Raw genomic sequence first — 23,467 nt, forward strand, 5'->3', positions numbered from 1 at the left:
GCCTATTATGAATGAAACATGCTTGCAATGACAATTAGAGAATATAGTTACTCATGCCATGCTTAATTAGCTAGGAGTTTATAATGGTTTGTCTTGCATGCCAACATGCTATTAAAATGGTTGTGATGTGGTATGGTAGGGTGGTATCCTCCTTTGAATGATTCGAGTGGCTTGACTTGACACATGTTCACGCATGTAGTTGAAACAAAATCAACATAGCCTCCATGATATTTATGTTCATGGTGACTTATATCCTACTCATGCTTGCACTCATTGTTGGTTAATCTTAATGCATGTTCATGACTGTTGTCTCTCTCTAGTTGGTCGCTTCATAGTCTCTTTCTAGCCTTCACTCATACTAAGCGGGAATACTGCTTGTGCATCCACTTCCATAAACCCCAAAGTTATTCCACATGAGTCCACCATACCTTCCTATATGCGGTATTTACCTGCCGTTCCAAGTAAATTTGTATGTGCCAAGCTCTAAACCTTCAAATGAAATTCTGTTTTGTATGCTCGAATAGCTCATGTATCAACTAGGGCTGTCTATATCTTTCATGCTAGGTGGGTTATTCTCACGATAAGTGGACTTCGCTCATCATTCATGAGAAAATGGCCGGTAACCGGGATGCCCAGTCCCATTCTCAAATCAAATCAAAATAATTGCAAAGAAAACTCCCCCAAGATTGTTTTTAGTTGGACGGTACCCGTTGTTTCGGGCTAGCCATGGAATGTGCTAGTTGGTGGTGGGGGAGTATAAACTTTACCATTTTGTTTGGGAACTGCCTATAATGTATGTAGCATGGAAGATATCGATATCTCTTGGTTGTTATGTTGACAATGAAAGTATGCCACTCAAAATATTATTTATCTCTGTTTCAAAACTCAAGCTCTGGCACCTCTGCAAATCCCCACTTCGCTATGTGAAGGGCCTATCTATTCACCTTTTTGTTGAGTCATCATCCGCTTATTAAAAAGCACCAATTGGAGAGCACCGCTGTCATTTACATGCATTGTTATTAATTTACATTGAGTATGACAGTGACTGGATCTCTTTTGCCATAAATTACAATGTCCTTGCTCTTCATGGGTGCTCTGCATTTATGTTTTGCGGTCTCAGAAAGGGCTAGCGAGATACTATCTTGTTATATCATATTATGATTGTTTTGAGAAAGTGTTGTCATCCAAGATTTATTATTATTGCTCGCTAGTTGATTATGCCATTGATATGAGTAAACATGAGACCTAAATGTTATTGTGAATATGGTTAGTTCATAACCTTTGCTGAAAACTTGAATGCTGGCTTTACATATTCCCAACAACAAGATCAAACAGAGTTTGTAAAAGTTTTTCTTTATCACTTTTAGTTTGTCAACTAAATTGCTTGAGGACAAGCAAAGGTTTAAGCTTGGGGGAGTTGATACGTCTCCGATGTATCTAATTTTCCAAACACTTTTGCCCTTGTTTTGGACTCTAACTTGCATGATTTTAATGGAACTAACCTAGACTGACGCTGTTTTCAGCAGAACTACCATGGTGTTATTTTTGTGCAGAAATAAAAGTTCTCGGAATGACCTGAAACTCCACGGAGTCACGTTTTGGAATTAATGAAAAATATTGGCGAAAGAATCAATGTAAGGGGGCCCACACCCTGTCCACGAGGGTGCAGGGCGCGCCCACCCCCTGGGGCGTGCCCCTGCCTCGTGGGCCCCCTGGACCTCCACCGACCTCAACTCCAACTCCATATATTCACGTTCTGGGAGAAAAAAATCAGAGAGAAGGATTCACCGCGTTTTATGATATGGAGCCGCCGCCAAGCCCTAATCTTCCTCGGGAGGGCTGATTTGGAGTCCATTCGGGCTCCGGAGAGGGGAAACCATCGCCATCGTCATCATCAACCATCCTCCATCACCAATTTCATGATGCTCACCGCCGTGCATGAGTAATCCCATCATAGGCTTGCTGGACGGTGATGGGTTGGATGAGATTTACCATGTAATCGAGTTAGTTTTGTTAGGGTTTGATCCCTAGTATCCATTATGTTCTAAGATTGATGTTGCTATGACTTTGCCATGCTTAATGCTTGTCACTAGGGCCCGAGTGCCATGATTTCAGATCTGAACCTATTATGTTTTCATGAATATATGAGTGTTCTTGATCCTATCTTGCAAGTCAATAGTCACCTACTACGTGTTATGATCTGGCAAACCCCATAGTGACAATAGCCGGGACACCTCCTGTTGATGACCGTAGTTTGAGGAGTTCATTTATTCACTAAGTGCTAATGCTTTGGTCCGGTACTCTACTAAAAGGAGGCCTTAATATCCCTTAGTTTCCAATAGGACCCCGCTGCCATGGGACGGTAGGACAAAAGATGTCATGCAAGTTATTTTCCATCAGCACGTATGACTATATCCGGAATACATGCCTACATTACATCGATGAATTGGAGCTAGTTCTGTGTCACCCTATGTTATAACTGTTGCATGATGAATTGCATCAGACATAATTATCCATCATTGATCCATTGCCTACGAGCTTTTCACATATTGATCTCTGCTTAGTTACTTCTCCGTTGCCACTGTTGCGATTACTACAAAACTGCTACTATTACTTTTGCCACCGTTACCGTTACTTCCATACTACTTTGCTACTAAATACTTTGCTGCACATATTAAGTCTTTCAGGTGTGGTTGAATTGACTCAGCTGCTAATACTTGAGAATATTCTTTGGCTCCCCTTGTGTCGAATCAATAAATTTGGGTTGAATACTCTACCCTCGAAAACTGTTGTGATCCCCTATACTTGTGGGTTATCACCCCTCCTCCCTCCATCTCTCCTAAACCCTAAACTGTTTTTACTGTTCTTGAATAATGTAGTTTTTTTATTGTTTTTTAGTAAGTGTTTCATATAATTAGTAAGAAATTTACTTATTTTTATTTATAGTAAGTGCTTAGTTGAACTAGTTGAATTAATAGAACAAGTTTATTTTTAGTAAGAAAATTTAGGTATATGAGATTTGATGATCTAATTAAAATTTTACTATAGAACTAGTTTATTTTTAGTAAGAAAATTAATAGAACTAGTTTATTTTTAGTAAGTGCTTAGCTGAACTAGTTGAATTAATAGAACTAGTTGAATTTATGTCATTATCACTTTGTCATCAAAGAATGCTATATGAGATTTGATGATCTAATTAAAATTTTACTCGGTGGAATATGCAGGCTTTGTAGAGTCATGTATCCTTGAAGTGATCGTCATCCGAGCTACCTCTACTTCCTCTACACCCGAGTCGGTGAGCTAAAAGTCCACCTCCTCCTTCTCCACTCCTTGGTGTTGGATATAGTAGAATTAGGGTATTTAGTTATGCTTCTTAACCAAATGAAATGTTCGGGGTTATAACATATATTGAAATGTTTTTGTCGATATTGAACCATTGAAATGCAATGAGCACCAATTTATGCTCATGTGTGAAGTGTTGATTCATTTCCGAGTGGCCTATGTTTTGCCGGAGTGTTGATTCATTTCCGCTCCGGCAAATTTCAGGCGCTCGATATGCCCTTTTTCAGCAAAGGTCATGCCAGATTTTTCCGTGAATTTAAGTATGACTTGTGCTAGAATATGTAGGAAATATCGAGTGCCACGGATTTTCTAGAAAGATAATTAAACGACATTTCGAGTTGACTTTAAGTCTGTCGGGACTCCACCATATATGAGAGGACGAAGAATGCCGACTGTTGTCGTGGGGGTAGCTTCTCCTTCGTCCCCGTGTGCTAGACAATTTGGTGTAATGCACTCGGGAACGAAAGGAGGAGCTACCATCACCGATGGTCGAATATATACACCACGTGAGCTGAGAGTTTTCAAGAAAATACTCGACAGACCGATAGACAACCCATGATGAATAATAATGATCTAATTTAGTTTTTGTAGTACATATATTTAATTGTACAAGTTTAATCTTTGAATTATGAACATAGGAAATGTCGTTGATGTCGTCGTTGGACGATGAAAGTCTCCCGACGGAGTGCGACCGGTGCGGTGACGACCGGGGTCTGTGCGATAGGCCTCACCTGGTAGAAGGTCGGCCCTTGAACATTAAGCTTCAGGAGACCTTCGATGTTCAAACGGTACGCAACGACGACAAGTGTTTTGTTCATAATTAAGCACGCCTTCTGCTTCTTCAACGTGTAATTTTCGTCTTTTATAATTCGACTAGCTTATCCCATACCATGCAAGACGCTATGTCTTGGAGAGGATGGATTTTGAAGATCATGAAATTAGGAAAACAAAGATAATTCACCTAAGGACCCATCATGGTATGGATTTTGATGTAAATCTATACAATTCTGAGAGCGTAACCCATTTTGGTTGCTCGAATTGGGAAGCACTTTGCAAGATGTATGATTTTCATGAGGGCATGCTTGTGACCACGAATCATGGTGATCTTGCCATCGGCGAAGACAATATGGACATTTGGGTCCTTGTTGATATGCTTCCAATTCTACCGCTATGTGAGTTTATCAAACATAGTTATTAAGTAATTTATATTATTTATTTCAAAATAGTTGACAACTTATTTCCATTGATAGCTTATTTTCATTCTTCAAAGAATATGCGGAAGATGGTAGACAAAACCTACTACAACGATGGCTCAGAATTTACTTATCAGGAGAAAAATCATCCGATTTCATTTATTAATGATTTTGAGAATTACAATATCTATTATCAAACTCCTGCACATTATAGTCAATACGTGCCACTAGTGCATGTGTTGAACTATGGTAACATCCATGGAGATGTCATGGTAAGATTTTTTACTATTACGACATCGTGCATCTTTTGCATAAATTCTTCTAAAACTCAACTACATTGCTAATTACGAAGTTATTACTATGTTTTTCAACAGAAAATACCAAAGGATTGTGTGCCTCATCTGATGTTTCTGAAAGTTCGCCTTGATGTTATGAACTTACGACCAGGTCATCCTACGCATCACTGCTGTTCATACCGGATTTCTAAAACAGATGAAGGCATGATAATCAAGGATTGAAAAAAAATGTGTGGTAAATCGTAGGGAGCTACTTGGAAGCAACATTATGCGAAGCGCAAGAATTGGAGACAGGATAATCTCCATTCTCCATAATGGAGAGTCAGTGCCTATCTTGTTTTATGCTATTTTACCTAAGAGAGGGTAGTAGGTCCAATGAGAGAGGAGTAGGTCCTAGGTACAATGTGTTAGAGTTGATGATGAGGAGGAGGAGTTGTGATTATGACTAGTGACCAACTTGCTATATGATGTCTCATTGATGAAAATGATGATCATGAGGAGTTGTTATATGACAATGATGTATTATGATGATAAGTTGTTAATGATATGGTGATGATGATGATGATGATGATGATGATGATGATGATTTATTATATCATTGGGTGAAAGAACCGTGGACTAGTTTCAAGTGGATGGATCCATCCACTTGAAACTAGTCCGTGGTTCTTTCACCCAGTGATGTAATAACTCATTATGATGTAAAAATGATCTCTAAATTGCTACTGTATGAAAACTTGTATAATGGTGTATGAATACGACATAAAATAAAAAAGAAATAGAATACGCAATAATAGTAGTAGCGCGGGCACAGAGGTGCGCTGCTAGTACTTACTAGTAGCGCTTTATAAAAAACGCGCTACACCTAAGTTCATATAGTAGTAGTGAGCGTAGACCAACGCTACTGCTAACCTTTAGCTGTAGCGCCTTATCAGTAGAGCGGCACCCCGCACTACTGCTAGGCCAAAAACCAGCGCTACCACTAGGTTTTTCCCTAGTAGTGGTATTGTATTGTTGTCACTAAGGAAAAACAATGGGTTTTTGTTATATTGATTGACTTCTTTCTGTCCACATTACGTCATCTTGCTTATTCCTGTACTCTGTTTCTTGCAAACTTATACCTTGAGATGCTTTCCCTAGGGATGGGGGGGGGGGGGGGGGGTGGAGGCTCCACATGATGCCCAAGTCGATCGGCACCCTATTGCCTTGGGGGGCAGGCAAATCAGGGAGAGGAATCCTAGAAGGACTCCACCTTCTAGGTCAGTCGACCCGCTCCCAACAACCTATATATAGGTGGGAGGGGGAGCACCAGGAGGGCATGCAATCTTTTTTCGTTGCATATCACGTTCCCCTTCACCTACTGCAGAAGTAAAGTTTGGGCGCACTCATCTTGTTTCAACAGAGCGTCACGAAAAATTGGATCTCACTCTTTATAATTATGTTCTTGCTGGTCATATTTAACACCACCGACAAAATTCTCCACGAGCTGCTCAAACTCTTGGTTGTCTCATGTCCAAGGGTTTTGGCTGCCTGCCAGTGTTTTTCTGAAATGGAGGCGTTGGCCTCATTTGATTAATTAAGTAGAAGAGAGTTGCCTACGCGAAAATCCAACAAAAACCAAAATTACAAGAACAAAGGCCGGCCATCATGGAGCATGACAATCGCTAACATGGCACCCGATCAACCTAAATAACGAAACAAAATCGTCACACACACCACCGAGAAAAGAACAACCGTTGTGACTGCCCATAAGCAGCATGGTCATCACCCACCGCCTAGATCCAGCAACTCCGACTTCGCCATGGACTACCACCAACGGCGCGATCCTCACAACATATGTACGAGGATTGTATCAGCTCATGCCAAACCGTCGACGACAGACAACCACGACTTCGATAACGAGCTTCACAAGAGAAATATGCAAGGCTTGCGTCTCCTGGGCCTCCCGAGATGGGCACCCTTTGCATATCATTGTAACCACCAAGACAACCATGGCAACTCTGCTGCACAAGGAATGATGAAGCTTGAAAAGACCCTTTGGATATGTTGAAAAGACCATCAACCTAAGCATGTCGCGACTCTGTAGAAACTCGGTGTTGTCATCATCATCAAAGAACTGCCCCGCTATACAGATCCAGTGTAGCCGCCCCGACATCCACATCGAACATTGCACCACCGGCTCCGACAATCGTGCCCGCTCCATGATAATGCCTTCAAGAAGGCCAATGGCAAGGAAGTCGCCGCCTTGATCTCTACATCACCGATGGAAACCTCGCGACGGGTGGTAAGATCATCCGCAATGGTGGTTTGTCCATGAATAATCGACCTAGTCTACAGCCCATGGATGTAGACGCTCCCACCTGCTTCCAACTTCTGAGAAGCAACCAAACTTATCTTGATAACTTAAGGGACTAAGAGATTCCTATGTAGAGTTCCGTTGCGATAATTCGACAACATATAGCATGTACACATTTAGCACAAACACAAGATTTGAGGTCATGATTTGAGTATCGCCCTATATGGGCGGGCATGTAACTTTGGTGCATCCATGCCCGTCAGGATTACGTAGATTTGAAGTCATGATTTGAGTATCGCCCTATTCAAGCGTCATGTAAATCAAATAATAACTCATAATAAAAAATAGTTTTAAAAACTCAGAATAAAACACGCGAGAATAGTTTACATAGAGACATGTAGCCCACTGAAAGACTGGCTTTTTGAACTAGGCCTGGATCTGCTCCATCAGCTCCCGCGTCGCTCCCGCCGGCGGCTCGGGAGAAACCCTAGCCGCCGCCACCACCTACCCCACCACCACTCCTCCTCCTCCCGCCGCCGCCGGAGGGCGTCGCCGGGCAAAGCCCGCGCGGCGGCGGTGGCGGCGGGGACGTCTCACCCTCCTCTCGTCTAGGCATGGCGGCGCGGGGCGCTCGGCTGGCGACGAGGACTCGCGCGCGGATGTGGGCATGCCCACGCAGTGGGTGTGCAGTGCGGCGGCGCGGGTGGTGCGGAGCCGCGGGCGGCTCGACAGGGGGCTCGGCGCTGCTCTGTCCCTGGGAGCTCCTGCTTCAGATCTTGCTCCCTTGGGGCAGCAGCCTGCTCCCTTCGCATGCGGTCCCCATGGCCGAGGCCGGGGGCTGGTGGTGCAGGGCGGAGCCGGTGGTCAGCGCTACGTGCGGGCTCGGACGACGCGGTGTCCCTGTGAGCTGCCATGCCTGATCTGGGGGCTTCTCTTCGCCCAGATCTGGATACCGCCGGTGCGGTGGCTCACATGGCCCGGCAGGCTCCATTGCTGCCGCTGGGGAGGTCGGCGGTGGCTGCTGTCAGCGGGGTAGGCGTGTGGTGGTGTGTTGTGGCCGACGGTGAGGGTTTGGGTGCAGGTGGCGGCCGAGACCGACCGGCTCTGTCTATGCAGGTGCTCGAGGTGACTGGCTATGATAGCGGATGTCTCTTGCTGGACCTAGCGGGGACGCTCGTCGGGGACTGGCAGGAGTGGGTAGGTCTACCGTTGCCGGACTTGGTGGCCGGCGTGGCGGAGATGGCCGGGCTGGGATGCTTCAGGCGAAAGCCTTCTGTCGACATCGTCGGCAACTATGATGGCGACGACCTCGGGCGCCGTTTTCCTTCATGAAGGCATCACCGGGGAGCTACCATTGGCCGCTATTTTCCTGTGCTCTGGGCGAAAGCCTTAGATCCTTCTCTAGATCGGACGACGACGCCATCTTTAATGTCGTTTTCCCCCTTGGGGGCGTTGTTTTAGGAGCCATGGATCCGCAGTTGGTCTATTGATGTCTGGGTTGGAGCGTTGGTTCGGGTTGTTGGTTTGTAGGGCGGTGGCGGTGGAGGTGCTCTGTGGCGGTGACCAATGCCTTGGTCATCCAGTGCTGATGACTGGCCTCTCCTTTTGGGGGCTCGTGGCGGCAGTGAGGTCTCGGTGGTCGCTGCTCTTCGACGGCGTTTGTGATTTGGTTGCTTCGCAGAGTGCTCTGGTTCTCTCTATTTGTGATGGTGGCCGTGGTGTGGCCCAGAGGAGGTGCAGGATTGTCTCGGTGGATCATTGCCCTTCGGCGCGGTCTGTGACTCTCTCTGTCGCGACGTTCCTAGGCAGTGGGATGCCCTTCGACGGTGGCTGCGACTTCCTAGCTCTTCAAGGTGCTGAGTGAATGCAGAGCAGCAGACGACTTCTTCTCTACGTCTTCTCGGCGGCGGATTTCCTTTCGACCAATCCAACAAAGCTAGTTCCCGCTCTTCTCGGTCCGCCGGTGGCGATGGGTGCTAAGTTCTTGGTGTTGGCTGCTTGTCGCAACTTGCTTCTGGTTCTCTCTCTGTGGTTCTTTGTTCGTAGCTTGCGTCTAGTTCTCTTCTCTGTTTTTCTTCGTTCCTTCTGGGGTGTGTTGGCTGCTATCTCTTGTACTCGTTGTCTTGTATCTCTCTTATTTATAATGAAAATGGTTCAGGCCGGTGCAAGCCCGCTGTAGCACCGTCAAAAAAAAAAAAACTGGCGTTTTCTTTTCCCACCAGATACCAACCATGCCATATGCCAACCACACCTGTCACCATTATTTTCGTTTGGCATTACAGTATTTTACTCCCTGGAACACATTCTTTGCACACCAGAATCAATAAACGTTGACGACGAGGGCCACGAGGGGTGCCATCCATCATCCATGCCAACCCTGCCTGCATAATTAAGTCTGAACTGCTGTCCCTCGTGGAAACTCGGCAACCGGCGACCTCACCAGACCCCATCCGGCACCAAGCCCGCGCTCCGGGACACCTATTTATAGTTCTCGCCGCGCACGCTCTCAGCAACCAAGCAGCCGCTGCAACATACTACAATTACTTTGCACTAGCAAACACAATGCTCTGACTGAGCTCTCATAGCGTTCGCACCTGCCCATCTTAACTAGTTGATCACCGCAGCAATGGCCTCCACCAACAGCTGGACTCACAGGATCGAGTCGTCGGTCGCGGCACCGCACCTGTTCCGCGCCGGCGTCATGGACTGGCACACTCTGGCACCCAAGCTCGCACCCCACATCGTCGCCAGCGCCCACCCCGTCGAGGGCGAAGGCGGCATCGGCAGCGTCAGGCAGTTCAACTTCACCTCAGGTACATACATATGCATCACATACAATCCACGCATGTCACCACAGTCAGGCGGCGGCATAACACGTGATTCTTTGCTCTTGCAGCCATGCCCTTTACCCTCATGAAGGAGAGGCCCGAGTTCCTGGACGAGAAGAAGTGCGAGTGCAAGTCGACCCTCATCGAGGGCGGTGGCATCGGCACGGCCATCGAGACTGCGACGTCGCACATCAAGGTGGAGCCGGCGGCCAACGGAGGGAGCTTCGTGAAGGTGAACTCGACGTACAAGCTGCTGCCAGGCGTGGAGGTGAATGACGAAATCACCAAGGCCAAGGAATCCGTCACCGCCATCTTTAAGGCAGCCGAGGCCTACCTCATCGCCAACCCCGACGCCTACAACTGAATCAGTTGAGAGGGATTATATATGATTATGATGTCCCTAGTTTGAATTTTGTGTGTTTTCTTCCCGATGTAATAAAGCTATTCCAGTCTCTAAGCTGTAATACTGCCGCCGAGCGTGAGAGCACCGAGCAGAGTGTGGCGGACGTGAGAAGTTAAAAAGTTAAGTATTTGTAATTAGCAAAGGGTTCTGTTGTTTGATGATATTGATGCTTGCTTATGTGAAATACCTAAACACTCTTATATACTGCGTCCGTTCTATAATTCTTGTCGTGGTTTTAGTTTTGACCTAAAAACACGACAAGAATTGTGGAACGGAGCGAGTATTTGGATTTGAAAGTTTATGTGTCAGACCTCTTCCACAAATCTTATATGTATGTGGAATACCTAAACATTCTCCAGGAAAATAGAAAAACTAAATACTCTTATGCGCAAAAAAATTTGTTTATATGCCGTCAAGGTCTATTTATAGGAATCTAAGAAATAATTTTATTTGCTACTCCCTTTGTTTCTAAATATAAGACTTTTTAGATATTTTAATATGAAAAACATAAGTAGCAAAATGAGTGAATCTAAACTCTAAAATACATCTATATACATCCGTACGTAGTCCATATTAAAATATCTAAAAAAAACTTATATTTAGAAGCGGAGGGAGTAGAATATAATTTTGATTTCTCTTTTCAAGTTGTAAGAGACAGTCGACATGTCATTGTGTTTTATTTTGGCACCATTTTTCGACTAGTGCATCTATAATCTATTGGGCCCTTGTTTTTTTTAACATCAGTACAAACACAAGCGTTCATGTATACACGCATACACTCACTCATATGAACGCACACACGCACACCCTACCCCTATGAGCACATCCAAAAGATTGAGCCGGCAAATCATCTTGAAATTTACGAAGTCACCATAGGCACCTCGTCGTCGAGGGGAACGTCTCTAAATGCGAGCACAAGGACTTGACCCTGGTGGGCTGGGGATACCACAGTCCCTCTAACCATCCAAGCATAGGTTGGTTCGCCCTATTGGGACCTTGTTAGCAAGTGAAATCCAATTTCTTCATGTATCCCCTTTTCAAAGCTAACTTACATTTGTGTGTAATGAATAACAAAAATGCAAATTGTATGAGGAGTCCTTAAACTATCACAACCTTCTCGCTTGCCTTTTTTGTGAGACTCCCTAATCTTTTATCCATTTCATCCATGACTCCTTTTAACCATCAGACTAACAAATTCCGTTAGGTCGATGCTGACATGGGAAACCGAGTTTGAGCCATGGGCGTAACGGTGGGAATATCATACGAGAAACTAAACAGGTTTAGGGGGGGGGGGCATAATATCACCGAAAATAAGAGAGCCAACTGAGAAGTTGTGATGGTCCCCCCCCCCCCCCCCCCGGCCCCTCCGCACTAAAGAGCATCGATGGATTAGGAAGTATTGTGCTATGAGGAATATCTAAGTTTGCAACACTAATGGAAAATTATTCTTTATTTCTCTTCTACTGTCTACTAAAATAGGCGGCTCATTTCATCGCCCCCCTAGGCTAGAGCCCCTCATCCTATTTGATACCTTCCTCCCAACTGCCTATCGAATTTTGGTCATTTTGCTCATCGTTATGATGTTGGTTTCCATTTTGAGGTTCCAAAATATATTGGGAACCACTAAAATTGCTACTTATCTCACGAAGCTAGGATAAAACTAAGGATAATCACACTCATTCCTCCCCCCAAGAAAAGAATCAGGGCAATCGGGTTTCCTCCTCCTCCCGTCAGCGCCATCGCCGGTTCGCCCCGTCTCTGATGTCCTTTGGGCCGTGGAGGTGCGGAGGACCTCGACCCTCCGCCGGCGGGAGGGACCCCACTCTCGTTCTTGTTAGGTTCATCCTCTTGGTCGGGGTTGTGGTGGTGATGTCCCTCGGCATGAATCATGTTGCTCACATTCGATCCCCGTCCCCATGGTGCATCCACCATCGTTAGAGGGCGTTTGGAGGTGTGTCTTCACCAGATCTCCCGGGATTCAGTCGGTGCCGGTCTTTAGAAGATCTATTTTAATCTAGTATTTCTTTGGGTGTTTACGAGGTTTGATTCTTTTGATCTACGATTCTCTTCATCGGTGATGGTTGCTACTCTAGTGTAGGGATGGCACCCGCATGGTTTGGGTATGGGTGGAGCCACCCCATACCTTACCCGTCATCCCAAACCTTACCCATCACCCGTACCCATTCCCGTTGACGGGTATAATTTCCCCCCGTACCCGTCACCCATCAGGGTAAATGGGTACCCGCGGGTAAAATTGCCCAGATTTGTAACACATCAATTTGAACATTACATAGGCATAAACAAGAACTTATAACAATAATTTATAAACAACAACACATCATGACAGCAACGTGTACTCGTTCCTGGGCTAGCTATTGTGGTGCGGCGGCCTAACATGAATGCATGATGAGGTCTTTTTAGGACTGTGGGATTTATGTACATATAATATTTTTAATATGTGAATAGATACTATATATAAGGCCTATTTGTCAAAATATATGCGGGTACATGGGTACATGGGTATGGTTTATACTAAACCATACCTGTACCCACTATACCCGATGGGTATGAATATTTTCTATTTATGTACCCGTGAGTATTTTTTTGACCCATACCCTTGCCCTAATAGGGTTTTTACCCGCAGGGTATGCGGGTAATGGGTGCCCATTGCCATCCCTACTCTAGTGTGTTGGTCTTGTGGGGCTTTAGCACGATGACTTCCTTACTGTCTACTATAACAAGATTTGCGAAACTCAAGTGAGGGAGGGGTGATGATGGTGGCATGTCTTTGGCTTTCTCTAGTCCTTGTAGTTGTTGCTAGGTGGTAATTTTCTTGTAATTTTTGTGACCTCTGCTGTTCTGTTTACTGTCATGATTGATTATGAATACATCAAAAGTTTCTCCCGCAGAAAATACACAATTTATCTTTTGGATTTTTGCTTATGCGATTTCACAATTCGGTGAAGGGACTTGAATTCTCATAAGGATTTAGCTAAATCCAACCGAAGTTTGATGGAAATATGGATGGGCATGTAACTTTGGTGCAACCATGCCCGTTAGGATTCCAACGAAACTGGGTATAAATAAAATACAACAGAACATAGTGTCAAGAGTGGTCAAAAGAACAGCTGGTATGTACTCAAATAATAACTCATAATAAAAATTAGTTTTAAAAACTCAGAGTAAAACACGCCAGAAATAGTTTACGTACAGACATGTAGCCCACTGAAAAAGTGGCCGTTTCTTTTGTCACGTAACCACACCAACTATGTCACCAAAACACCAACCATGCCATATGCCAACCACACCTGTCACCATTATTTTCGTTCGGCATTACAGTATTTTACTCCCTGGAACACATTCTTTGCACACCAGAATCAATAAACGTTGACGACGAGGGCCACGAGGGGTTTACATCCATCATCCATGCCAACCCTGCCTGCATAATTAAGTCTGAACTGCTGTCCCTCGTGGAAACTCGGCGACCGGCGACCTCACCAGACCCCATCCGGCACCAACCCCGCGCTCCGGGACACCTATTTATAGCTCTCGCAACCAAGCAGCCGCTGCAACATACTAGTACAATTACTTTGCACTAGCAACACAACGCTCTGACTGAGCTCATAGCGTTTGCACCTGCCCATCTTAACTAGTTGATCACCGCAGCAATGGCCTCCACAAACAGCTGGACCCACGAGATCGAGTCGTTGGTCGCGGCACCGCGCTTGTTCCGTGCCGGCGTCATGGACTGGCACACTCTGGCACCCAAGCTCGCACCCCACATCGTCGCCAGCGCCCACCCCGTTGAGGGCGAAGGCGGCATCGGCAGCGTCAGGCAGTTCAACTTCACCTCAGGTACATACATATGCATGACATACAATCCACGCATGTCACCTCAGTCAGGCGGTGGCATAACACGCGATTCTTTTCTCTTGCAGCCATGCCCTTTACCCTCATGGAGAGGCTCGAGTTCCTGGACGAGGAGAAGTGCGAGTGCAAGTCGACCCTCATCGAGGGCGGTGGCATCGGCACGGCCATCGAGACTGCAACGTCGCGCATCAAGGTGGAGCCGGCGGTCAACGGAGGGAGCTTGGTGAAGGTGAACTCGACGTACAAGCTGCTGCCAGGCGTGGAGGTGAATGACGAAATAACCAAGGCCAAGGAATCAGTCACTGCCATCTTTAAGGCCGCTGAGGCCTACCTCATCGCCAACCCCGATGCCTACAACTGAATCAGATGAGAGGAATCATATATGATTATGATGTCCCAAGTTTGATTTTTGTGTGCTTTCTTCCGGATCTAATAAAGCTGCTACAATCTCTAAGCTATAGTAGTGACGCCGAGCGCGAGAGCACCGGGCAGAGTGTAGACGTGAGAAGTTTAGAAGTTAATGTTTGTGACACGAAAGGGGCCTGTTGTTTGATGATGTTGTGCTTGCTTATATGAAATACCTAAACACTCTTACTTTCTTATATATTTGGAATTGGAAGATTATGTGTCGACCTATTACATATGTGTTATAGGAAATTTTACGGTGCATCATAATACACCAAATCACGTGTATTATATGGGCGATCATAATACATGATAATACACTCTGGCACCCAAGCTCGCGCCCCACATCGTCGCCAGCGCCCACCCCATCGAGGGCGAAGGCGGCATCGGCAGCGTCAGGCAGTTCAACTTCACCTCAGGTACATATGCATCACATACAATCCATGCATGTCACCTAATTAAGTCAGGCGGCGGCATAACACGCGATTCTTTGCTCTTGCAGCCATGCCCTTTACCCTCATGAAGGAGAGGCTCGAGTTTCTGGACGCAGAGAAGTGCGAGTGCAAGTCGACCCTGGCCGAGGGCGGCGGCATCGGCACGGCGATCAAGACCGCGACGTCTCACATCAAGGTGGAGCCGGCGGCCAACGGCGGGAGCGTCGTGAAGGTGGACTCGACCTACAAGCTGCTGCCGGGCGTGGAGGTGAAGGATGAGATCACCAAGGCCAAGGACTCTGTCACCGCCATCTTCAAGGCCGCCGAAGCCTACCTCATCGCCAACCCCCACGCCTACAACTGAATCAGTTGAGAGGGAATGATTATGATGTCCCAAGTTTGAGTTTTGTGTGCTTTTTACCCGATCTACCCCTGTCTCCGCCACTGGCTACAATCTCTAAGCTATAGTAGTGACGCCGAGCGCGAGAGCACCGGGCAGAGTGTGGAATTTTTTTTAGAAAAGGAGGAATACCCCGGCCTCTGCATCCGGACGATGCATACGGCCATTTTATTAATTATTGACACAAGACCTTACAAAGTCGTACAAAAGTAAGACCAAAGCCACCATCTAAGCAATATATGTCGCTACTCCTATCTAGTTGATGAAGGGATGCTGATAGTCTCGGCCTAATACCAAACAGACCTCGCAGCCAAACCTAACATCTAAGACCTGAGGTCCCAACCAGGACGCCTGCCGGGTATGGGCACCCACTAGTCCGGCGTGCTCCTCAACCAGGACGCCTGCCGGGTATGAGGCTGCCACAGCCACCTGCCACCAATCCATCTTCAGAGCTGTACTGTTGCATCAACCTTGCCCGGTCTAGCTGCCGTCGACGCCACCACGACGCCAGACAACATCGACCTCCTGCGCATGTCCATCCGCACACATCTGACGCCAAGCCTCCGCTGCTCCATGCCACCAAGAGCCGCCGCCATGAATATGTAGAAAGAAACACCGCTCCACCGAAGAAGCCATCCGCTGGTCTCTTGAGCCCGAGTGCATCTCCAAGAATGCCTCCCCCAAGGAGGTAACGACACATGAATGCCGCCGTCATCCGATCAACTGATCTAGGGTTTCCAGGTATTGGGTGGGTTTGGGATTTGTACCTCGATGATGCCTTCATGAGGGAAACAATGATAAGGGCATCGTCATCACCGGCTCCGGCCAACGACAGAAGAGTAAGTTTTCACTTGGATCCGTCCCAAGAAATCCACCCGACAACCTGTGCACTGTCTCGGCCGCCTTCTAAGCCCCAGATCTAACCGCCTATATCCGGCGACCAACCGCAATAGTAGTGGCACTGTAGGAGCCCTGGTACACCGGCCACCGCCTGAATGCGCCACCACTGGAGCCTGGGAGGAGGACTCCCACCCCACCTCGCCAATCCGCGAGAGCCGCCGAGATCGATCCCGCACGCTCATCACCGTCCCTGATCGGAACCAATCCGTGGCAAAACCACGAGATTGCCGACGCAGATCCGCCTTGGATATGGACTGCACAACGCTATGCCGCCGCGGAAAGCCCGAGCTTCACCCGCGGCCGCCGTCTAGGGCCACCGCCCCAGGATCATGACAGCCCGGACCTCCACGGCGCCCTCTTCATGTCACCGCCGCTGGCTCGACACCAGGCAACCGCGCCGCCTCCCAAGGCCTCCGCCCGGAGCACGCCGTCGCGCCGCCATGGATCAGATCGCCGCTGCGCCCTCACGCGCGTGGGGGTCCCACCCCACCCCCTCCGGCGTGATCCAGGGAGGAGAGCCTCCGCCACCGCCGTCGGCCCCGGGGCTTAGCTCAGCGGCGTCCTCCGGCGGCGGCGGAGGGAAGGGAGGGAGGTGGTGGTGACCCTGGCAGCTAGGGTTTGAAGAGCCACCCGAGTCGCCCGAGACGGGGGCGACGCGGGGGCCTTGGGCAGGAGAGTGTGGACTTGAGAAGTATAAAAGTTAGTATTTGTAACTACCAAAGGGGCCTATTGTTTGATGATGGTGGTGCTTGCTTACGTTAAATACCTATAAACACTCTTATTTTCTTATATATTTGGAATTGGAAGATTATGTGTCTTACATATGTCTATATGCATGTGAAATACCTAAACACTCTTATGCGCAAAAAAGGAAGAAGTTTATATGTCGAGAAAGACTTTTTTTAGGAATCTAAGAAATCAATATATGAACAACACTATAAGCGGAGTAGGGCATTACACCTCGCGATGACCTGAACCTGGGTAATTCGCTTATCGTGTGTGTCTCGAGTGTTTTAACCCTTGCAAACAATCTAGAAGGTGCATCATAGCTCCAATCTCGATGATCACCCGTCAGCAATTGCATATTAGAAAGAGCTTACTTTATCCGCATTGACCCAAAAATTTGGAAGTTAAGCTGAATTTTTATAGTCTCCTATTCACCCACCACCCTCTCTAGTCGCCCTCTCAATCTGTTTGACACACTGGAAACACAACTGTTTTTCTTTTTTTTTTATCCCATGGTCTCAACCAAGCATAAGCACAGGTGCACAATGAAAGAGGAGGGGAAGTCACATGAAGTTTTTTTTTTTGAATGGTACGGTTAGTCCAGAATCAGGACTGTTAAGAGAAACACACGTGTACACATGAGCTCAACAGATCCATAAAATACGCAAGGCAAGCATTGTGAGTACTAGCTTTTCTGCTTACGAAAATAATTTACTACCCATGATGGTAGCTACATGTGGCCCCAATTTTTATCTCTGATTATTTGAGAAAAAAATATTTCTACATGTAGCCCACTGAAAGAGTGGCGTTTTCTTTTCCCACCAGACACCAACCATGCCATATGCCAACCACACCTGTCACCATCATTTTCGTTTGGCATTACCGTATTTTACTCCCTGGAACACATTCTTTGCACACCAGAATCAATAAACGTTGACGACGAGGGCCACGAGGGGTGCCATCCATCATCCGTGCCAACCCTGCCTGCATAATTAAGTCTGAACTGCTGTCCCTCGTGGAAACTCGGCGACCGGCGACCTCACCAGACCCATCCGCCACCAACCCCGCTCTCCAGGACGCCTATTTATAGCTCTCGCCGCGCACGCTCTCGGCAACCAAGCAGCCGCTGCAACATACTGTACAATTACTTTGCACTAGCAACACAACGCTCTTACTGAGCTCATAGCGTTTGCACCTGCCCATCTTAACTAGTTGATCACCGCAGCAATGGCCTCCACCAACAGCTGGACCCACGAGATCGAGTCGTCGGTCGCGGCACCGCGCCTGTTCCGTGCCGGCGTCATGGACTGGCACACTCTGGCACCCAAGCTCGCGCCCCACATCGTCGCCAGCGCCCACCCCGTGGAGGGCGAAGGCGGCATCGGCAGCGTCAGGCAGTTCAACTTCACCTCAGGTACATACATATGCACCACATACAATGCACGCATGTCACCTCAGTCAGGCGGCGGCATAATACGCGATTCTTTGCTCTTGCAGTCATGCCCTTTACCCTCATGAAGGAGAGGCTTGAGTTCCTGGACACAGACAAGTGTGAGTGCAAGTCGACCCTCGTCGAGGGCGGCGGCATCGACACGGCGATCGAGACTGCGACGTCGCACATCAAGGTGGAGCCGGCGGCCAACGGAGGGTGCTTCGTGAAGGTGGACTCGACGTACAAGCTGCTGCCAGGCGTGGAGGTGAATGACGAAATCACCAAGGCCAAGGAATCCGTCACCGCCATCTTTAAAGCCGCCGATGCCTACCTCATCGCCAACCCTGACGCCTACAACTGAATCAGTTGAGAGGGATCATATATGATTATGATGTCCCTAGTTTGATTCTTTTGTGCTTTCTTCCCGATGTAATAAAGCTGCTCCATCTCTAAGCTACAAATAGTAACGCCGAGGGCGAGAGCACCGAGGAGAGTGTGGACGTGAGAAGTTGAAAATTTAGTATTTGTAACTACTAAAGGGGCCTGTTTGTTTGATGATGTTGGTGCTTGCTTTATGTGAAATACCTAAACGCTCTTGTTTTCTTATATATTTGGAATTGGAAGATTATGTATCGATTCGTGAGGAAAAATACCATGAGAGAGGAGGGATTTGGGGCTGGGCGCCATGGTCGGGGGGGGGGGGGGGGGGGGGGCGTTTCGACCGCGGCCTGGGACGCGGTCGCAGCCTCGACCGCAACGTGTGGAAGCGCAAAACAGATTCGGGCGGATCCTCAACACAGAAGGCTTCTGGATCGGGGGATGCTGGATCCAGAAAGTGGGACGAGGCGGCCGGCGGCAATCTTGCTGCTCCCCCTCGAAATGGGAGGTGGGGCGAAGAAGATGGGGACACGAGCGAGCCTTGAGCGGTGGAGAAGAACCCTGCATCTCCGCGAGCGCATGATCCTCCTGCTTATGCTGGTAACAATGCCCCTCCTCCTTTTCCATGTCAGATTTGTAATCTGAATGGACATCCTACTGCTAGATGCACGCAAGCTATGTGTGAGCGGTGCAAAAAGAAAGGGCACCTGTCTGTTATCTGCTCTGAATTTTTACCTTGGGAATTTTCGCCTGCTATGTGTGGTTTTCAAAGCAAAGGGCTAGGGTTCTTCTATATTCCTGATTTCAGTGTTGATAGACAGCCTAGGGAGAGGATCTTCAATGTTGTTGTTACTATCACCGAGGGGGATGCGCTTACTAAAGATATACATCACGAGTTTAGTGTTTATGTGGGTCAGGGATGGCGCTATTCTGCTAAATTCTTTGCTCCGAACATGTTTGCGATGAGGATGCCTAACCCCAGAGAAGTGGATCGTGCTCTATTTGTTGAACATATTAAGCTGAAAAAGTGTGGTGTGGCTGTTAAAGTTTCCCCTTGGTCTGAGGATATCGATTCCGAGGGGCTTCTGGAAGTTGCTTAGGTGAGGATTGGGAGAATTCCTCCTAATAAACGTTGTGATAAGATTGTGGCTTATGGGGGGGGGGGGGCTTGTGGGCATAACCCTGGAGGTTGATATGTCTACTTTGAACCGCCCGTCTTCAATGAGAGCTAAAATTGGATGTCGATCAGTGAAACAACTCCCTAACATAGCTGAAGGAGTGTTGGGGGGCGTTTCTATAAATTCACTTATGAGGTGGAAGAAATCCTGGTGGTTAATACTGTTAACGATGAGGCTGTGCGTGTTGATGCTAAAGACAATCCTCCTAAGCCTGATTAGACTCCTAAATGCAAGCGAGCTGATCAGGGGGTAGATGAAGGGCAATATAGCTTAAAAAGTGGGGATAAAGGGGAATCATCTGCTCGTGGGGGCAAGACCTGTCGTCTGTCACCACAGGAGCAAGAGATATCTATGTCTTCTGACAGCGAGGTGGACTCCTCTCTTCTCATTGAAACAATGGCTAAAGAGCACGAGCTTGTAGGAAATGATATGATCCATGATACCTCTAAATGGCTAACAACACTGAATCATGTTGAAACCAGTGCTCCAATGGAAAAAAGAAATATGAAGCAGGAAATGAAGGTACAAAATTCATCCGCTATTCGTCGATCCTTGTCTTATGCTGATGTGGTTTCTAACCCTGCTCAGATTGTGGTGGAGGGAGACATTGATGCAGGTTTGAAGAACAACAGTGACTATGTGGTACAGCTCCCACCTTCTGAATAAAGTGATGAGATTATTCTCACTCCTCCCCTAGCCCCTGAAGCAGCTCTTAAATTCAGCAAGCATAATGTGCAGAGGATGTAGGAGAGTATTGTGGAAAAAGCTATCAATCTTGCCCAGAAAAAAGACTTGGGAGGTAATCATACAGCTTGTATTAATGCTTTTGATGTTCTCTCCAATTCTGAACTTTTACATAGAGCTTCTTGCATGGGTGTGAATATACCTGATAATGATTTCTCTTGTGTGGATGTACTTAGAGAATTGGAGAGGATGAGAGAAAATTTAGCTGATAAAAATAAGGTGGAAGAGAATAGTAAACACACTGATGATAATGGGGATGACATTTTGGTTACTAATGGGTTGGGTAAATCTGTCCCTGTTAATCTTACCTGGCTGGACCAGGAAGAGGTCTTGCACGAGCAGATTTCTTCGGGTAAAAACAAAAAGAAAATTAAAAAGAAGTATGTTGTTAAGCTACCTAGACCTGTGACTAGGAGCCAAATGAAACAAACCTCTACTGAAGAGGTGCTCTGTAGCCCTGCAAAGCCTCCTGGTAGGGCTACTCGATCTCGTTTCCATAAGAATTGTTCCAAATTAGAGGCCTCATTTGGAACTGTAGAGGGGCAGGCAAGAAAGGGATGGCCACCTACCTCTCTGACCTGATTAGTGACCATTCCTTAGACTTTGTTGGGTTGCAGGAGACTATGAAAACAAAATTTTCCCCTAAATCTATTAGGAGGATTGATCCCTTTGGACTATTCCATTGGGAATGGATTCCATCTGCTGGGAAATCTGGTGGAATTCTGAGTGGTGTGAGACATGATACTTTTGATGTTATTTCCTGCAATAAAGGCAAATACATTTTGCGAACAGTGGTGCATGACAAGAAGAATAAGAAGGATTGGGGCCTCCTGGTAGTGTATGGATCTGCTCATGAGGAGTTTAAAGAGGAATTCCTGGTGGAGCTTGCTGCAATGTGTAGCAATATGAGTATCCCCTACATTGTAGGAGGTGACTTTAATATTCTGCGTAGCTGCAATGAGAAAAATAAGAAGATGAATTGTAGCAGATCTACTGATCTCTTTAATTCCATTATCGATGCCCTGGCCCTCAGAGAGATCTATACCAGTGTGGGAAAATATACATGGACTAACAATCAGGCACACCCAACTCTGGAGAAACTGGACCGGATCCTGATGTCTGAAGACTGGGAAAATCTTTTCCCTATGGTTTCTGATAGGAAATTGGTTCGAGAACTCTCTGACCATAACCCACTACTGCTTTCTAGTGGGGAGGAAAGTAGAGAAGCTCCTAAACCTCGTGAGTTTCGTTTTAATCTTGCCTGGATTAAAGATGAGAATTTCCTGCCTACTTTTAGTAAGATCTGGGCTAGGAGGGTCCATTCTTCCGACCCTATTGATATCATGAATATCAAATTAAAAAGATTCAAAACCTACTTCAAGGGATGGGGATCAGATAAATATGGCCATGACAAAAAAAAGGAAAGAAGAGCTCAGGATGGAGCTGGCTATGCTAGAAGAACTTGAAGAAAGTGGTCCCTTGTCCCCTGAGCTATACAGCATCAAGATTGATGTTAGTACTGAGCTTCATGACATACTGATAAATGAGGAGATATATTGGCTCCAACAGTCTCATGAACACTGGCTCTTAAAAGGAGACCTGGACATAGACTATTATGATAAAATTGCAAATGGCCGTAAGAGGAAGAACACAATTCACTCCCTTAAAGTTGGGGAGGTGGAGATCAAGGGTACTGACGAGCTGATTGCTCATGCCACAGAATATTACAAAAGTCTATTTGGACCTGAGCCTGGTAATTTGTTTCACCTTGACCCTGACACATGGACTGATGAGGAAAAGCTCAATGCAAATGATAATGCAGATCTGTGCCGAGAATTCACGGAGGAACAGGTCAATGAGGCGCTGTTCTCTATGGCACATAATAGAGCCCCTGGCCCAGATAACATACCTGTTGACTTCTATCAGGTGTGCTGGGATATTGTTAAATATGATATTATGAGGCTGTTTGTGAGTTTTCATAATGGGACTTTGGATGTGCAACGTCTTAACTATTGGGTGATTACTCTTTTACCAAAAACTACGGGCGTGGATAAAATCCAGCAATTTAGACCTATATGTCTCCTGAGATGTCCATACAAGCTTATTACTAAAGTTTTGGATCGGCGAGTGGAGAGATACGCTGATAAGCTCATTAGCTAGAACCAGAACGCTTTTATTAAGGGGAGAAGCATTATGGATGGGGTGCTGTCGCTTCATGAAATTTTAAACTATACTCATGTGAAAAAGAGGGTGGGGGTCGTCCTGAAGTTAGACTTTGAGAAGGCATACAATAAGGTGAACTAGGACTTTCTGTTGGAATGTCACAAGCTTCGAGGTTTTAGTGGCACGTGGTGCGGCTGGATTAAGCAGATCTTGCACAATGGTACTGTGAGTATCAAACTTAATAACCAGGTTGGTCCATATTTCCAGAGTGCTAAGGGTGTTCGCCAAGGGGATCCCCACTCCCCTTTCCTTTTTAATCTAGCTGCTGATTGTCTTGGGAAGATGATCACTAATGCCCAAAAAAATAACTTGCTGGTGGGTTTGGCTTCGGATCTTATCCTTAATGGAGTTGCGGTGCTCCAATATGCAGACGACACTATTGTCTGTTTGGAACACGATGTTGATAAAGCAGTAAACCTGAA

At 46.7% G+C, this 23,467-nt stretch overlaps 4 protein-coding genes across 4 annotated transcripts; all 4 read left to right on the forward strand.

Moving 5' to 3' along the window:
- Positions 1-9,650: 9,650 nt before the first annotated feature.
- LOC123046835 (pathogenesis-related protein 1) lies at positions 9,651-10,539 on the forward strand. Its single transcript, XM_044470263.1, has 2 exons — positions 9,651-9,937; positions 10,021-10,539. Exons 1-2 carry the CDS (start codon positions 9,751-9,753, stop codon positions 10,314-10,316), a joined length of 483 nt encoding a protein of 160 aa, XP_044326198.1. The 5' UTR covers positions 9,651-9,750; the 3' UTR covers positions 10,317-10,539.
- Positions 10,540-13,921: 3,382 nt separating this feature from the next.
- Positions 13,922-14,827, forward strand: LOC123046836 (pathogenesis-related protein 1). Its single transcript, XM_044470264.1, has 2 exons — positions 13,922-14,210; positions 14,294-14,827. The coding sequence occupies exons 1-2, from the start codon at positions 14,024-14,026 to the stop codon at positions 14,584-14,586; spliced, it is 480 nt and encodes a 159-aa protein (XP_044326199.1). The 5' UTR covers positions 13,922-14,023; the 3' UTR covers positions 14,587-14,827.
- Positions 14,828-14,955: 128 nt separating this feature from the next.
- LOC123046837 (pathogenesis-related protein 1-like) lies at positions 14,956-15,428 on the forward strand (the record flags this gene model as incomplete). The annotated part of the gene is made up of 2 exons (XM_044470265.1): positions 14,956-15,049; positions 15,133-15,428. Coding segments are annotated over 2 exons (390 nt in total), but the record flags the coding sequence as incomplete, so codon positions are not given.
- A 2,770-nt stretch (positions 15,429-18,198) lies between these two features.
- Positions 18,199-19,128, forward strand: LOC123046838 (pathogenesis-related protein 1). The gene is made up of 2 exons (XM_044470266.1): positions 18,199-18,504; positions 18,588-19,128. The coding sequence occupies exons 1-2, from the start codon at positions 18,318-18,320 to the stop codon at positions 18,881-18,883; spliced, it is 483 nt and encodes a 160-aa protein (XP_044326201.1). The 5' UTR covers positions 18,199-18,317; the 3' UTR covers positions 18,884-19,128.
- Positions 19,129-23,467: the final 4,339 nt, after the last annotated feature.

The sequence above is a fragment of the Triticum aestivum genome, chromosome 2B (genome assembly GCF_018294505.1).
Source record: "Triticum aestivum cultivar Chinese Spring chromosome 2B, IWGSC CS RefSeq v2.1, whole genome shotgun sequence".
Classification (NCBI taxonomy): Eukaryota; Viridiplantae; Streptophyta; class Magnoliopsida; order Poales; family Poaceae; genus Triticum; species Triticum aestivum.

Bases quoted from the DNA above. Each gene is read 5' to 3' on its own strand.
- LOC123046838 (XM_044470266.1), top strand. From the start codon at position 18,318: ATGGCCTCCACCAACAGCTGGACCCACGAGATCGAGTCGTCGGTCGCG. The intron at 18,505-18,587 runs GTACATACATAT...TTGCTCTTGCAG, and splicing joins GCAGTTCAACTTCACCTCAG to TCATGCCCTTTACCCTCATG.
- LOC123046835 (XM_044470263.1), top strand. From the start codon at position 9,751: ATGGCCTCCACCAACAGCTGGACTCACAGGATCGAGTCGTCGGTCGCG. The intron at 9,938-10,020 runs GTACATACATAT...TTGCTCTTGCAG, and splicing joins GCAGTTCAACTTCACCTCAG to CCATGCCCTTTACCCTCATG.
- LOC123046836 (XM_044470264.1), top strand. From the start codon at position 14,024: ATGGCCTCCACAAACAGCTGGACCCACGAGATCGAGTCGTTGGTCGCG. The intron at 14,211-14,293 runs GTACATACATAT...TTTCTCTTGCAG, and splicing joins GCAGTTCAACTTCACCTCAG to CCATGCCCTTTACCCTCATG.